Source organism: Mizuhopecten yessoensis, unplaced genomic scaffold, assembly GCF_002113885.1.
Source record: "Mizuhopecten yessoensis strain PY_sf001 unplaced genomic scaffold, ASM211388v2 scaffold9997, whole genome shotgun sequence".
In the NCBI taxonomy this organism is placed as follows: Eukaryota; Metazoa; Mollusca; class Bivalvia; order Pectinida; family Pectinidae; genus Mizuhopecten; species Mizuhopecten yessoensis.
Window position 1 is genome coordinate 27,795 of NW_018408327.1, and position 17,155 is coordinate 44,949.

The window sequence follows — 17,155 nt, forward strand, 5'->3', positions numbered from 1 at the left end:
AGTGTAATATATATTTCCATGAATCAGACACAATTTTCAAATTACAATCATGTACTGCAGTGCTACATTGTATTATTAACTTACAAGGATATATAACTTTTAAATTCAGGGGTAATTTAGTGCTTTTGAGTGTAAAAAGTGCTAAAACATTATTACAAATAAAGTAAGTACAGAACCATATTTGTAGCAACACTTGGCCCAATTCCAGTCTTCACCCGTGACTTTTTCTCCCTCTTGTTACAATAGTACCTTTGACTAACATTGTTTCAAGGAGTGTGGGTGTACTTTTCTATGGGATAGTATAATGTGGGCAGTAAACAGTTTTGTTGTCTCTGGGGGCCAAGATGAAGGAGGGAGGTGTGTAGCTGCTGGTTTGAGTGTCCAGGTGGGGAGTTTTTAAGTTCAAATCCCTTTGTGGTCCTGTTACATTTTCTCTATCCTCCTACATTTCATGGGGACATTTTCATTTAAGACTGAATTAGTTTGTATGGTTTCTGCTGAAAGTTGTTTTAATACCTATACCTATATTTTTAAATGAAAGATCATCTCAAGGACATCTGGTTTTTGAGCTTCTTATGAGTTTTTTTATGAGCATAATAAATCCATGATTGTTTTAAATCACAAATGTAACTTATTAAGCTTTTTTTCTGGCATTAGATCTGATGCTGCATGTATATATACTGAATGAAGGTTTAATTCTATAGTGCCATATATGTGAATCTGTTATACGGTGAAGTACATGCTATCCCAAGCCCGAGTGTCAGCTCCACTTGTTCCAGGGTCTTGCTGTTTGGTGATTGTTCAGTGAATATTTTATGTCTTCATGATTGTAGTAAAATCCTGTAAAGCCTTGGAAATTCTGTGTATTCATAAGTAATCACCAAAAAGTGGGGTTTTGAGATAAGTTGACCTGACAATTGGTGCTTGTCTAGTCAGACAGAAGACAAATACTTGTCCACACATTTACTTTGTTAGTTATCTCTCTAAAACTTTTAAAGTGACCTCAGATTTATTTCATTATCATCAATGTGATGTACTATGTGCTCAATTTAATTGTCACTAATTACATAGTTCAAATCTTCACAGGCTGTGCAGTTGTGGAACTTTTTTGGAAAGGAGATTCATGTTACAATGAGGTAGCATACACCCTTAGTTGATACTGTTTATAGTTTGTGGAATATGAAAAATCACCAAATTAGTGTATATTTCTTGTCAAACTGCCTCTAATCTGTTCTTTTACTAACGTGCAAATAACTAGGCCTACATGTATTATTAAGTTTCATTAAAAGTTCCATTTTTGTATGTGTACGGAATGCCTCAGAATAACGATTTATTTGACAGTTTGTTTCATGATGTTGCTTTAAACTTGATGTATGTTGTTTTATTAGTGTAATTACTGCGACGCGTTGTAGATTTCTGTATCATCTCAGATGACCTTACTGATCTCAAACTGCTACAAAGATATCTGGATTTGATCAGATAAAATATACTGACCAAGAACCAAATTTCATACAATTTACTTATTTCAAACTTTTCATCCAATAAAAGATGTAAAACAGTTTGGGGTTGTGCAAGGGGATGTAAAATAGATTATTTAACAGTGCACAATAAGGGTAAAACCGACCATGACAGTCCACATCACTGTAATGAGGAATAGTAGCCGTTAGTGTGAGTGTGCTGAACCTTGTGTTGTAAATAATGATCTGTTTTAGGTTTTGAGGTCAACTAGTCCTATCAATCGTTGGTGAAGACATTTATGTGTCCTGTGTAAGGTTGCATACTGTGATATTTGTAGACCCCATTGTAATATACCGTTCTTTTAACACTGTTGTATATTGATGGTCACAAAGACCTGTATTTTATTTATGAATTAAAGTGACATGAAATGTAAACATCAGTACAATTGTTTTTTCTCACACTTCAAATTTTTATCAATGCATAGAAAATAAATGTCAATTAATTTCTTGAACAAATTTATTTTACAAATGTAGCAGATTCTCAATATCTGTTGCCACCATCATCATCATCATCATCATCATCATCATCATTATAAAAACTAGTAGTAATCAGATTAAGATTAAAGAGTACATTATGTACTTTAATAAATATGAATTCCTGAACCTTTCTTCGCCACAAAGAATTGGCAATATATTGGTATAATAACCTAATATAGCTCAATCAACATAAAACGTCTATTGTCTATATCAACCATCATGTTACTATTATATATTATCTGAGCTTTTCCCGAAACAATTGCATGGAGGGCCTGGAAAACGGGGAGGCACTGTGCTGTGACCACCTAAACCCTGTGGTCCACTACATACATGTTACCAATTTTTCTTATCATACCATCACCCATTTATCAATTAATCATTATTGGAGGCATGCCAAGATCTGACCACAATTTCTTAATGTGAAAGTAGAATGTCTTTGCTTTTATGATGATTGGCACCATCATTGGAAATACAACAATACAGCAGATTTCATATCAATCAATCAAGAACATAGTTGGTGAGGAAGGGAAAGATACTAAAAATTAAAGCAGTAAACATTAAATTTGCAGCAAGTTCCTCAATAATTATTTATTTCCAAATGGTGATGTTATCTGCTGTCTATCCTGCCTTCATGTATTTCTCACAAAGATGACAACTGTGTTGGTTTCTGTCTGGACTGGCTGTAGATACCTGCCGTCATGTATTCCTCACACAGATGACGACTGTGTTGGTTTCTGTCTGTTCTGGCTGTAGATATTCTTCAATGTAGCAACCAGGTGCACAGATGTTGTATAAAGTTGTCTCACATAAAATATGTGTGTCTTGTATAGAAAAGTTGTCTCACATAAAATATGTGTGTCTTGAAGAGGTGGGAGAGAGTGCCTCCCTGCCTTCACCTCTTGATATATATGCAAATCCTTGAATAGCCCCACAGAGAATGTACAAAGATTTATTTGAATTCGAATACAACTCTGATTTTGGTATAAACATGAGGAGGCCCCTCGTAATCGACAAAACGTGTACTACTAACGTTTATAAAGGGAACACAGTCTGACAGACATGTTTCCTCACATGGTACTTAAGTCTGATCAAACTTTATATCACTGTTTCCATTTCTTCACTATCTATCGCCGAACCCGTTAAACATGTTTCCACCGCCTCCAAACTTGCCCTGTGCTCCTTGTTGGAACTGTCTCATCATGTTCTGTATACCCTGCATGCCTCCTGTAAGTAGAGAAATACATCCTTGTTTATAATAAGATAGGATACATTTTAGGGTAACATGCACTAAAATGTAGTGCCACATTTGTCCAGTCCAATGCTGGCATTACATCCATCAAGGGGAATGGTGATGGAAACTGTTGGCAGTGTGTGAAATGGCAAATGAGTCCTAAAATTTATACTGTATATATAAACAATGGGCATTATACCAAAGTTGAAGTCATAAGATTTATACTGTATAAATAAACAATGGCATTATACCAAAGTTAGCATCATACAATTATAAGTGATACTGTATATACTGGGCATTCTATTTAAGTAAAAAGAGTGTACCAACCAAGTGGTATTGCATAAAGACTTTGCTGTCATTACAGTGACGAATTAGTGGGTGATGTTACACGGCATTAAATCAGGGTCAAAGTAATAGCCTTAAACAAGACACAATTTAATGTCAGATTAAGATGAAAATCAGCTAAGACATAATATACAAATTTTCAAAACAACTTGTTTAATTGTGGACTTTGTGTTCTACATCATTTCATTCCAAGGACACCTGATCATTTTGAATGTTCAAAACAAAACAAATACACTCTTAATAGGCCATACAGTATTGATGGCATTAAGATAAAAAGATTGTTGATTGTGTGTATGTTTAACAAATAACTCGTGACGTCCACGTCCACTTTGACTCGGGCACCTACCCAGTATATTGGTTAAACACTTACCCATCTGTTGCAGGACTCGAGGATCCATCATCTTGGCCATTTGTTGATTGATCTTTGTCATCTGGGCGGGGTTCACATTTTTACTCATGTCGCCTCCTACAGAAAAATATATTTTACTCAGAACACATTCAATCTCCCAACAACATTTCACTATATAATATCAACGTTTTATATCGAGTAATTAAGATTGGAAAATAAACCCGCAGAATATACCATTCCTTACTTCTACTGTAACTTTGCTTAGCATGGTTCTCCGCAGAATTTGTTTAAGCTGATATGTTTCATTTTCAACAGACGTTCAAGACAGGCACAGCACTAGCATGCTCAACAATACCATATCAAATATGGGGGAGGGAGTCATCATGTAGATGTGGCCCTTAGTTTCTATTTCTTTAAACAAGTACTTATATTTACCAAACTTTTGGTTAATTTTAAAACAAAGCTGATACAGCAGGGTCATTTTCTACCTGAAGCTGATGTTTTTTATGGTAAAATTCAAAATTAAAAGGTTTTTTAGAAACGAAGATAAAAAATGCCTGTGATAAACTACCTTTACCTTTGAACAGGCCCTTGATTCCACCCATTTTCTTCACCATTTGTGCAAACTTTTTGTACTGGGTGAGCAGTTCGTTGACCTCCCTAATGGAGACTCCCGCTCCTCGTGCTACGCGCAGGGCACGCCCCGTCTGCTTGGCAAACAACCGTTCCCCCTCCAAACTGTCAAGCTCTGCAAAGTATTATCAATCAGTTCAAAATCTTTCAGTGTTTATATGAAATGTTCAGCCCATGATCTTATAGTTCATATATAGAAAATATAAACACCAATAAAATAGATATAAAATTGTAGTGGAAATGAAACCGCCTATACCTTGCAAACATGCAACATGTGCCATCAGTTGAGACATGACCTGCATCCCTTCACTAATGTATAAAAGTCAGTTCAGACATGACCTGCACCTCTTCACGAATGTATCAAGGTCAGTTCAGAAATGACCTGCACCCCTTCTCTACTGTATACAAGTCCGTTCAGACATGACCTGCATCCCTTCACTACGGTATACAAGTCAGTTCATACATGACCTGCATCCCTTCACTACGGTATACAAGTCAGTTCATACATGACCTGCATCCCTTCACTAATGAATAAAAGTCAGTTCAGACATGATCTGCACCCCTTCACTACGGTATAAAAGTCGGTTCAAACATGACCTGCCCCTCTTCCCTAATGTATCAAGGTCAGTTCAGCCATGACCTGCTCCCCTTCACGACTGTATACAAGTCAGTTCAGACATGACCTGCACCCCTTCACTACGGTATAAAAGTCAGTTCAAACATGACCTGCACCTCTTCACTAATGTATCAAGGTCAGTTCAGACATGACCTGCACCCCTTCACTACTGTATACAAATCAGCTCAGACATGACCTGCACCCCTTCACTACGGTATAAAAGTCGGTTCAAACATGACCTGCACCTCTTCACTAATGTATAAAAGTCAGTTGAGATATGACCTGCATCCCTTCACTACTGTATAAAAGTCAGATCAGACATGACCTGCAACCCTTCACTAATGTATAAAAGTCAGTTGAGATATGACCTGCATCCCTTCACTACTGTGTACAAGTCAGTTCAGACATGACCTGCATCCCTTCACTAATGTATAAAAGTCAGTTGAGACATGACCTGCATCCCTTCACTACTCTATACAAGTCAGTTCAGACATGACCTGCATCCCTTCACTAATGTATAAAAGTCAGTTCAGACATGGCCTGCACCCCTTCACTACTGTATAAAAGTCAGATCAGACATGACCTGCAACCCTTCACTAATGTATAAAAGTCAGTTGAGATATGACCTGCATCCCTTCACTACTGTATACAATTCAGTTCAGACATGACCTGCACCTCTTCACTACTGTATAAAAGTCAGTTCAGGCATGACCTGCACCCCTTCACTACGGTATGAAAGTCAGTTCAAACATGACCTGCCCCTCTTCCCTAATGTATCAAGGTCAGTTCAGCCATGACCTGCACCCCTTCACTACGGTATGAAAGTCAGTTCAAACATGACCTGCCCCTCTTCCCTAATGTATCAAGGTCAGTTCAGCCATGACCTGCACCCCTTCACTACGGTATAAAAGTCAGTTCAAACCTGACCTGCACCTCTTCACTAATGTATAAAAGTCAGTTCAGACACGACCTGCACCCCTTCTCACTACTGTATACAAGTCAGTTGAGACATGACCTGCATCCCTTCACTAATGTATACAAGTCAGTTCAGACATGACCTGCCCCCCCTCCCTACAGTATAAAAGTCAGTTCAGACATGACCTGCACACCTTCACTACAGTATAAAAGTCAGTTCAGACATGGCCTGCACCCCTTCACTACTGTATAAAAGAGAAATGTTTATCCTACATCTGTCTTATTTAGAAGACAGCAAATCACTATGCGTTGTTTACAACAAATTTAATTAATTATTTCTCCTTGGTCTATAGTTCTCACAGCTGATGCACAATGTTAACATGATTCCTACTTCATATGATATACTTAGCAGAAAAAGTCACCAGAAACATATTATTAAAGTTACTAAAGTATCTGAAGAAGAATTATTTAAGAAAATAATGGTGTCGTATGTCATAGTTTAAGCTGTTCTATACAAGCTGAGCAAAATGACAGATAGAAATTGAAACTGAGGTTGATATTTCTATTCAGGACAATTTCTCCATTAATTGATATTATTATTTTCAAGCAGAAATAAAAATCAATCATACATTATGTAAAAAGTGAATAGTTAATGTAGCCATCTGACTTGCACATTGAATTTATGACCGTTACGTTTATGTATCTACCTGTAATACTATTAAAAGTGACAGATTAAAAAAAATCATTAAGGATTTCTTGAATCTGAGGTACAAACAGGATTTATTGAATCTGAGGTACAAACAGGATTTATTGAATCTGAGGTACAAACAGGATTTATTGAATCTGAGGTACAAACAGCAATTATTGAATCCGAGGTACAAACAGGATTTATTGAATCCGAGGTACAAACAGGATTTATTGAATCCGAGGTACAAACAGGATTTATTGAATCCGAGGTACAAAGGTACAAACAGGATTTATTGAATCCGAGGTACAAAGATCTTAACTAAACAGATTACACAGACCATCCATAGTTGTGTACTCACCTGCATCGTTCATGCTGTCCATGATTGTCATGAGTTTCTTGAGACGGGCCATGGACTCCTGTTCCCCGCCCTTGGTGAGGAAGTCAGAGCTGAACCCGGGTATCATCCCCTGGAAATAAACAGCAAACCCTGTTTAGATATTGGAATATATATCTTTTACACTGAATTGCCTTCTAGAAATATGATCATCATTGTGATATGCTTATTATATTATTTTTCTAAAACATTTGAAAAAGGGCATATCGTTGTTCCTGGTGGGGCATTTCCAGATTTCTGTCACATAGAATATTTTGTTAAATAGCACAAATGCACTTCAATTAAACAAATGTAGATGGTTAGAAAACTCTAATGGTTTATAAACAAATATTGACGGATGGAAAAACCTGATGGTCTGTGACGTCAAAATATCAGTCACATGACCAAATAGTAAATAGTATTAATCTCACGACATGTATTGTGTTCTCTCTGCATGGCAATGAAAAAATACAGAGCAAACGTACATACTGCATATAACACTCTTATTTACCTGTTGTTCAAATCAAACCTAGGATAATTTGGTGGATAAATCATGAAATATTTTACTATTAAATGATTCATACATTATTTCAATTATCTCTGAATATGGAATGAGGTTTTTTGATAGCTTTTCTATTTTGTCAAAGGAAATTATTATATAAAAAAATAGATTTCAACACAAATTTGTCATTATATAAGGAGTTCACTGGTGAACTTTTGTTTTGCTTTTATGCATGTTTATAAAATTCATTTTCATATATTATGAACTATCCACATAAAATTAGATATTCAAACTGATGTTAAAATATTTTATCTGAAATTGTTAAAGAAACCAACTTACTTTCTAAAATAGGTTGTTTTCATTAATTTCTCAAAATTATCTCTAACTTAAATCTGTTTCTTGAAAAAAGAATCTGTATTCAATTCTTTATAAAGAGGAAACTAAATTATTTTGAACTTTTACAACAAAATTAAAACAATAATCAAATTATCTCCCCTTAGACCATATATCAGATGGCTGATACGCAGCAGTGTTTTATTTTGCTTTATTTGACATATATTTTGAGGAGTAGATTGGGTAAAGACCTTTTAATTTAATAGACCTACTTTTGATATGTGCTGTATTTTTGTATCTACCACGGGTAAGCAGAAAACATCACGAATGGACATAAGAAAAGCCACCGCTTATTTCAAATGATCTACCAAATGATATTAATTAAGAAGTAATGAATTTGTCAATTGTGCTCTGACCTTGAACATGACCTGGATATCACAAGCTTCAACATAGGTCAAATGAACCCCTATAGTAAAAGCAAGTGTCAGGGTGTATATAATTAGAACATTGAGGTTGATATTTGGAAGTAAACCTTTTCTCATACTGACCATTATTTGGCTGAATGGCCCCATTTTCATGATGTTCTGGAACTGTTCATACATGTCTCTCAGAGTGAATTGACCTGGATTAAAGAAAAAAAATCTCATTTAAATGATAGTGTATCTTTAAATGTAATAGACATACTTTATCCTTAGTAGGAACAATACACTTTTACGAAAGAGTTGCTTCCCTTGTTTTTTCACAGAAAAATGGTTAAAGAAGTTAACAGTCAACAATTCTGTTTGTTTTTTTCAAAAAGGAGATAACAACTGATTATTTTAGAATAAGTATCTGATAATGAGAAACATAACCCACTTTAGATTACAATGACAACATGTCTTGGACACTTTCAGTAAAATTTCAAACACATCAATATTGAAATATAAGAAAACCTCCTGATTTTTAATGACTATAAAACCTGGTATATAAAGGACACATATCCCTATTATAGATGTGGTGTTCCTTGAATACTTGCACTCTATTGAAGCTACAAACTGAGGCTCTGTGCCTCAAACTAGCTTTAGGGAAAGTCCCCAGACCTATGGTAGAAAGTACCTAGATGTGAAGTTGATCCACTGGCCCTACCTCCCTTATAATGCCATGAAGTGATTTCACTGAGCTGGGAGGTGGTACAGGATGTTGTCACAGCATAGTCATGCAAGTAGTGTACTCGTACACCAACTAAATGGGGCTCATTCTTGAGAAACACCTTTTTTGTCAATAAAGTCTTAAGTTTTGAGATTTTTTCCCTTGTTTTATGTTTACATTTCTAAAATGAAAACAAATTTTCCTTTTTTTCCGGGCTTATATGTACATGTCATGTCTATGTATGTATTTCACGGTGTTTCACAGTTTTGCCTTCAAACTACTTCGTAGTTACAAGTGTGCAAATAAAATTTGGAATTTGAATGCAAATATTTGAACCATACACAGAATAGAAGTATGATAAATTTCACTTGCTCCAATATGTAACAATGTAATATGATAGAAATGATTTTAGTTATATCACGCAAATTTAACTTCTGGATTGGTAAATATCTTTTCTACTGTAAATTATAAGTTCATTTTATCTACATAGTGTTCTGGTCTCACTCTCACTTGGCTGTCTAGGTAGTTAGTTCTCTGTGTGTTAGTCTGAAAACTAAAACACCCCTACTGACTCATGGCAGTCAATTGAAACGACAGAGCCAACCAGAAGAAAAGTACAAAGCTTGTATTGACCTTACCCTTCCTAGTTATTAAGGGTGAGATTCAGGTCCTGAGCATGAGACTCGGCTGGAGGCAACAATTAAAGACTAGACTTGTTTTCGAAACTTGAGGTTAAGAATATTGCTTTTTAAGGAAACTGTATTCTTTTCCCATTTAAAACTATTTCAGCGGGGAGGTTTCCAGCATTCTAGTTCCCTTTGACAAGGCCTATATAAATGACTTGTCTCAGGAAACAAGAAATATGTTTTATCACATAATCGGCCTGTTATCCAGTGAATTCGCCCGTGCAATATTTTTACATATGCCACTAGTGTAATATATCCTGGAGCGTTTTTTCATTGGCTGTGGCAGTCAGAAATCGATCGTGACGTCATAATATGGACAATGATGTGACGTCATAAATTGTGAATGGCGCAACAAAATGGCTGTCTCCGTTTGATTAAGCTCTCTACATTTTGGCTTTAAAACCTGTCAAAATTTAAGAGTTATGTGATAAAAAGTTTCTTAAAAATGTTTTCATTTCATATGAGCTTTTCATATGAGCTTTTATGAAACTCATCTCGAAGTTTTAATTTTTGCTCGCCAAGGCTGGCAAAAATAAAATCTCCTATATATATCCCTCCTGTCCATATTTTTAAGGTTGAATACTGGACTCAAATCAAAGAATATCACATCAACAGTCATTGTTTCACTGTCTTAATTCTTACATCACATTACACTGGTTTCTGTTATAAATTTACCTTGCTTTAGTTTCTTCATCAACTCCTCATTGTCATCCAGTTTGAGTTCATTGACTTTGTCAATCAGCCCCTCAATATCTCCCATTCCTGGAAAAAAAAGTCACAGTAATGTATTGCTTGTATATACAATGGTGTATAAATCACACCTAATGAACATTACTGAATACACTTCTCTGGGCACTTTGGTTTTCCTCGTATATGAAAACCCTCTGTGTGCATCCATATGGGTCAAGTATTGACTGCTGGGTAATGTTAGTTTATGTTTACCTATTATTAAAGAATAAACTTTAATCCTAATTTTAAAATCAAGCACAACTTAAAGTGACTTCTGAAATACCTGTGATGAAATTAATGCTGTAATATCAAAACAATACCAGCACAATATTTGTTCAAAATTGTTAGAAATTGACTAAAGTCAACAAATGTATCAAATGTGTGAATAACTAAATAAAATTCAGATATCATAAAATGGTTCTTACATGTTCTCAGCAGTAAAATAAACATGAGATATCAAGAAAATAACGTTATTTGTGACAAACCTAGGAGTTTGCTGATAAACGGTTGAACCTTAAAGGGTTCAAAGTCGTCTGTGTGTTCTCCTGTCCCTATGAAGATGACAGGACTTTTTGTAGCTGCAACCCTATAAGTAATCAAAAAGAAAATAGTGTTTAAGGTTTGTAATAAGACAGTAATGTACTGAACTATATAAAATATGTCATGAATTTCCAATTCAATAGAGGTTGATGAACAAGTCTGTAAGTTTCCCTTTTAATAAACATCCAATGAGCTTAAACAAAATACAGCACAGTTAGTTTTGTTGACCTGAAGCTCTAAAATATTTTTAAATTAATTCACGATTTTTTCTTCTGATAGCAGCAAAATAATTAGAGGAACATAGTGTTAATTTGGTTGAATTTTGAAAATTCCTTCCCGTTCTGAATTAGCTCCCTTTGACTACTTACGCGCTGAGTGCCCCACCACCTTTAGCATGGCCGTCTAACTTTGTGATGATGACAGAGGCAACGTCAACCTTCTCCTTGAAGGCTCTGGCCTACAGATACAACAAATTTAACTTAACCATACATATTCCCATCCACCATGGTATCCAGAGTTATGTCAAAATGAAATACTAAAGCAAATTATTGTATACAGGACTGTGCTATTGTATGATTTTTTTTACAAATTGTATAAAATGTCATATTTTTTGTAACCATAATTTTTATTTGTAAAGTGTATCAATAACGGGCGTTTGAATGGACCGAGGACAAGCACATGGGGAAAAGAATCCTAGCATGGACCGAGGACAAGCACATTGGGGAAAGAATCCTAGCTAGTTTTGTTGACCTGAAGCTCTAAAATATTTTTCTAGCATGGACCAAGGACAAGCACATGGGGGAAAGAATCCTAGCATGGACCGAGGACAAGCACATGGGGGAAAAAATCCTAGCATGGACCANAACTGAAAAGTGTTTTCATATCCGGGACTCGGAAGTAGTTATCACGAATGTGTTTAAAATCGGAACATTCTATTAAAAAATGCTCCACTGTAAATGGAGTGTCACATGCGTGGCATGAAGGTATATCTTCTCGTTTTAAAAGGTACGAATGAGTAGGATATGTGTGCCCAGTGCGGAGCCGAGCGAGGACAAGAGGAAAGAATCCTAGCATGTTTGTATAATGTCATTGTCAGTGGTTAATCAAAATTATGATTTCACAATTTAACTTTCTAAAGGACAAACTGTCATCATCTAGTTGTACTGAGTGAGGCTGGTGTACTTACCTGGGATTCACAAGCCTGTCCTATAGTAGCGTCCATCACGAATACTACGTTGTCGGGGTCCTGTTTGAAAAAATATGTAATTGCACTGAAATTTCTAATCAAAAGCAAATTTCGGACAAAACTTTTCTTTTGAAGGCAGATCACTTTACACAAACAAAATTAAATAAGGTCAATATATCTTATTATATAAGCACTTAAGAAAACCTTTAAATCACATAAGTCTGGAAGATTTGTTCATATTAATTAGTGATTGTAGAAGATAAATTTCACATTATTCATCATTTTTTTCTGAATAATGATCTGAAGAAACAATTTAAGTTCTAAGCATTGTGGCTGTTTAAACAAATTTACATTAGTGAGGTATGACAGTAATTGTTTTACTGAAAATGATGTATTGGCTTACAACTGCATTGTTGACCTGCAACATTTCCTCAAATAGAGAGTCCTCTTGTTTGTGTCGACCACTTGTGTCAACAATAATGACTTCAAAATTTTCATTACGGAATTTCTCAACACCTTCCTGGGCAATCACAACTGGATCCATCTCTGCATAACTGTAAGTAATATATATATGTTTTATAAAAACAGAGCATCTTTAACATTTAAACACCTGACCAAATATTATTACTGTCTTTTTTTTAAGTTATAGATATAATATTCTTCTCGTTAATGTACAAATAGAATATCATTCAAAATATCTTTATTTTCCACTGAATTTTATTTTATTCAGAAAAATGTTGCTTTTACATCAATTTGTTTTGTATCTAAACATAGCTTTGTTCCACTTAATACCAGAATTCTAATGATTCAAAAAGCACAGGATTTATCATCGATGCTACCAGACCTACCTTCCATAGAAGGGAATCCTGGCTTTTGTAGCATTCTGTTTTAACTGATCAAAAGCTCCAGCACGGAATGTGTCGGCACAAATCAGACAAGTTTTCCAGCCTTTCTTTTGGTAATAGTATGCCATCTGTAAACGGGCAGGAGAGTTTGATAATATGTTTTTAGCGTAAACTTCAATATATATATATGCTTCAGGTTTCAAGAACAACTTTACTGTTTTCCAGCTATTGCAGGAAAAGTTTTTAAATAATAAACAAAAACCATTATGCGCATGTATTAAATGCCAAATCAAATATTCAAACATTTTGGTTATTTGATATTGTAAATTTCATTCTTGTAGAAGCATACCAACAGTTTCCAACCTTATTTTACTGTAGTGAGAGAAAAATGTAACAATTTCTCCTTCTACCAACCTGAAAAATGGTTTTGTAGTGATAACAGGATTTCAACTTTTTTTTTTGCTGTTTTACTGCAGAATACAGGCTGTTTCCCTACCTAAAAAGTGCCTCATTTTCCTAAAATGATCCAAAACTGAGGAATATCTTCCCAATTTCAATGTAAATATTGTTATATTTTCCCAATTAATAAAGGAACAGGCTGTTGTAAAATTTAGCTAGCAAAAACACTGGTCTTTGATTACAACAGTCCGAGTACACATGTGTGTAGCTAAATTTACAAGATTTAACTGCGCCTAATTTTTAATATCAGAAATTATTTTACCTAACTTTGGAAGGCAAAGGAAATGAAGAAAATTTGCAAAATCTTTTTCTTTAAATTTTGAAACAAAAAGCAAAAGATGATCGTTGAGTGACTGAGATGTTACCTTGGTACATGTTGTTGTTTTGCCACTCCCCTGGAGACCAACAAACATGATAACATTATTTTTGCCCTTCATTGGCTGCCAGGCCTTTATACCAGGATCAATCAGCTTCACCAACTCTTTGAAGACAGCAGACTGAATCATCCTGCGCTTATTCAGACCTCCAGCCATTTCATCAAAGTCTATCACAGATCGCACATTCTCTCGCAGCTGTTTTACAAGTTTGATGTTCACGTCTGCTTCCAAGAGAGCTTTACAGATCTCTTTGAGCATTTCATTAAGAACCTGCAAAAGACATAATGTAATTATTGAAGGAATTATAACCAATTTTCCTACTATATTACAAAAATCTAAGTACATTATATAACTTGATATTATTATTATCAGATTTCCATATGTAAGAAAATAAAATCTGCAATTAATTAAATGCACATTAACTGAAGAAGGAAAAAATTGGGACACAATTTAATGAAAAAATACCAAAAGCCTCAGTAGTAGACTTCGAAAGACCATTGTTATCCTTAAGAAAAATACAATTTTTCATGTTGCCTGATCTTTTAGATCTTTTATACCAGGAGCTGAACACATAAGATATGGACTTGTGAAACAAGCAATGTATGGTCGCAGTATTGATATTTACAGTTAAGTACATTTGTATCTATTGATCCACTTTATATCGATTAAATATCAAGTTCTTAAGTTATAATGCTAAGACTAATTAATTCACTTACAGCCAATATATCATATCATGTAATGCTATGTTCAGTCCCATACAACAAAATATTAGAAATTATGAGAAATAGTTTACCTCTTCGTTGATAATGGTAGCATTGCTGAGAGATTTTAAAGCAGAAGTAATCTTCCGTCCAAGATCTGCTAACACCATATTGACAATTTCAGTATTAGCTTCCTAGAAAATTCTAATTCAGAAACCGAAAAAAGCTGACGAAACCTCGTCGAACAGCTGTTTCCTGTACAGATAGTAAATAACGAACTTTAAAACGAAAGCCTTATATAGGAGGTTTAAGTGGCTATATTTGTATGAGTCATTTTGCTTAAATGTATCAAAGACGTTGATATATCACAAAAATATCAATGTTTTCCTCTGCTGCTACTTGAAGGAAGTGTAACACGTTTGTGTTTTGGTGTCACCGGAACCCGAATCCCTACGTAAATTGTTCCGGCTTAGTTAATACCTCCATTGATTTTTCAAATCATTCTTTTTCATTCTATTGATACAGAAAGCAATATAGTTTAAGATGTATGGACTTTTTTACTCAACATCTACAGATAAATACATGCTATATATCAATATAATGTAGGGCATTTTCAGTAGGTAAAAATCTTAACAAACACTTATTGGATGTAATTCACACGAGTAAAATACTATGTGAACCAACAGGTGCACGTTAATCGTTTACAAAATTGATCAAGTCTCGCTTTTAATGATGATTTTTATAAGATCATTAATACAAGATATTTTCTTTAAAGTTGCATCACAGATCAATTACAAAATGCAATGATTGTGAGTTAAATACTGTTTATTCACTTATCATGTTATCGACGTTAGACAGTAAAACCGAAGGAGACCGTTCAAGGGCGACCACTCTCTGGATAGAGTGTCTCATGTAAGGATTGCTCATCGAAGCGGACAGCGATAATACACCCACCTAGCCACATCGAGTAGAGGTGATTATCATATAATATATTTGTATCGGTCAAATGTCGGTAAATTACAAAGCTGTATAACCGGTATTTCTTTTTCCATTTATATTTGAGATATTACGGAGAGATTTTGCTCGCACATTTTCCTCACTTAGTTTTTGACAGTTGGTTACCAAAGCTGATTCAGATAAACCACCCCTTATGACCTCGGTATATCACACATTGGACTTCTGACAACTCATATACAAGTCAAATTCCGATTGAGGGACACAGGACTAGTATCCGATTGCTGATAAGTATGCAGTAAAAGTAAAATACTGACACTTTACCATGATTTTGGGTATAATCCTTCAATGGTTGAGAAGACATATTTTTTTCAGAAGCAAATTAACAACTGAAATGTTTTTTCTCTCCTTTTATTTTTTTATCGTATTGCAATAAATCTGTGTTTTTCCCTCGAAACCATATGAGCTGAATTGAAAATGAAAAAGAGTGCAAAATATTCAATTCATAATAAATGGCATTCTGACAAAGTGTGTCAGAATTTTAATATAAAAGTTATTGAAACAAGGGATTATAAACTCCCGTAGTTCAGAGGTTGTTCTGAACTTATTGATATCATGGCAATTTGGTTTTGCACATTTCTCTGTTTGTATGTCATGAACTTAGTTACTAATGTCAAATCTTATAATCTGTCAGTATACGCATGAAAGATGAAAAAAGTGTTCTTTACAAAAAATAGTGTTTGACACGGTATATTTCAGTCCGTTGCTCAATTTATTCACTGACACAATGGACTTGTTATGTCATATAGCCTATTTGTTGACTGTAGACACATTCCAACCATATTGATAGAACTGAGATAAGTGTTGCTTGACCATTCATTTTGTTCAGCCAGTGTTCTATTTGTCAACCGACAGGATATAATGAGAATCTTTTTGGTCAAAGACTGGTAAAGGATAGAAGAGTAAGTCAGGTCTGGACAGTTTCATTCTGCATAAAACCTATAAATGTACAAACAGAAATCAGTATTTTTTGTCTTGCCCCCACGAAGTGGAAGCGAGTTATACATGTTGCTTTTCCAGCAATGGCGGCGACTGCGGCATCAACATTTAGAGTTTGTGTTTAAGTTAGTTTCTCTGAAAGTTATAGTGCTACAGCAACTAAACTTGGACCATAGATGCATCTTAGGTAGTACATCTCAACCCATGCATCACATGCTGGATGCAGCCTACCTTTCAGGGTCCATTGACTTTGTGAGCATCTCCATCAACATTCAGATTTTGCATTTAAGTTAGTTTCTCTGATATGTGCATTGATGGTCAAAGCAGGGCATAGGCGAGACATATCAATCCGAATGGCTTGTTATTTACGAGAAAGACTCATTGATGATTATTTGGCCTATGACACTAATACTGTATATTTTAAATAGAAAATTATATTTGTGTGGCCTATGGTACTATGCATATAATTTTGTTTACTTGTCCTATAAAACTGTTAATGTTTGCTTGTTACTGGTGATGTAGAGGTGTATGTTACTGTTTGTCCTATAACTATACATATTATATATATACAT

General features: G+C 34.9%; 2 protein-coding genes across 3 annotated transcripts in view; one reads left to right on the top strand and one right to left on the bottom strand.

The window, feature by feature from the left end:
* Positions 1-1,956: 1,956 nt before the first annotated feature.
* LOC110459280 (signal recognition particle 54 kDa protein) lies at positions 1,957-15,075 on the bottom strand. Of its 2 annotated transcripts, none has more exons than XM_021511463.1 (13): positions 14,723-15,075; positions 13,918-14,199; positions 13,097-13,221; positions 12,652-12,802; positions 12,249-12,308; positions 11,431-11,519; positions 11,008-11,108; positions 10,469-10,555; positions 8,528-8,601; positions 7,130-7,238; positions 4,497-4,667; positions 3,941-4,036; positions 1,957-3,218 (listed from the first exon to the last, which is right to left on the bottom strand). In XM_021511463.1, exons 1-13 carry the CDS (start codon positions 14,798-14,800, stop codon positions 3,115-3,117), a joined length of 1,527 nt encoding a protein of 508 aa, XP_021367138.1. In that variant the 5' UTR covers positions 14,801-15,075; the 3' UTR covers positions 1,957-3,114. The 2 variants fall into 2 exon arrangements, with proteins under 2 accessions (XP_021367138.1, XP_021367137.1); XM_021511462.1 differs by having other exon boundaries at positions 4,491-4,667.
* A 331-nt stretch (positions 15,076-15,406) lies between these two features.
* Positions 15,407-17,155, top strand: part of LOC110459282 (acyl-CoA:lysophosphatidylglycerol acyltransferase 1-like) — a 19,715-nt gene continuing 17,966 nt past the window's right edge. Inside the window, exon 1 of the mRNA XM_021511465.1 lies at positions 15,407-15,603. The gene's annotated coding sequence lies outside the window, so the exon portion shown is untranslated. The remainder of the gene's footprint in view (positions 15,604-17,155) is intronic.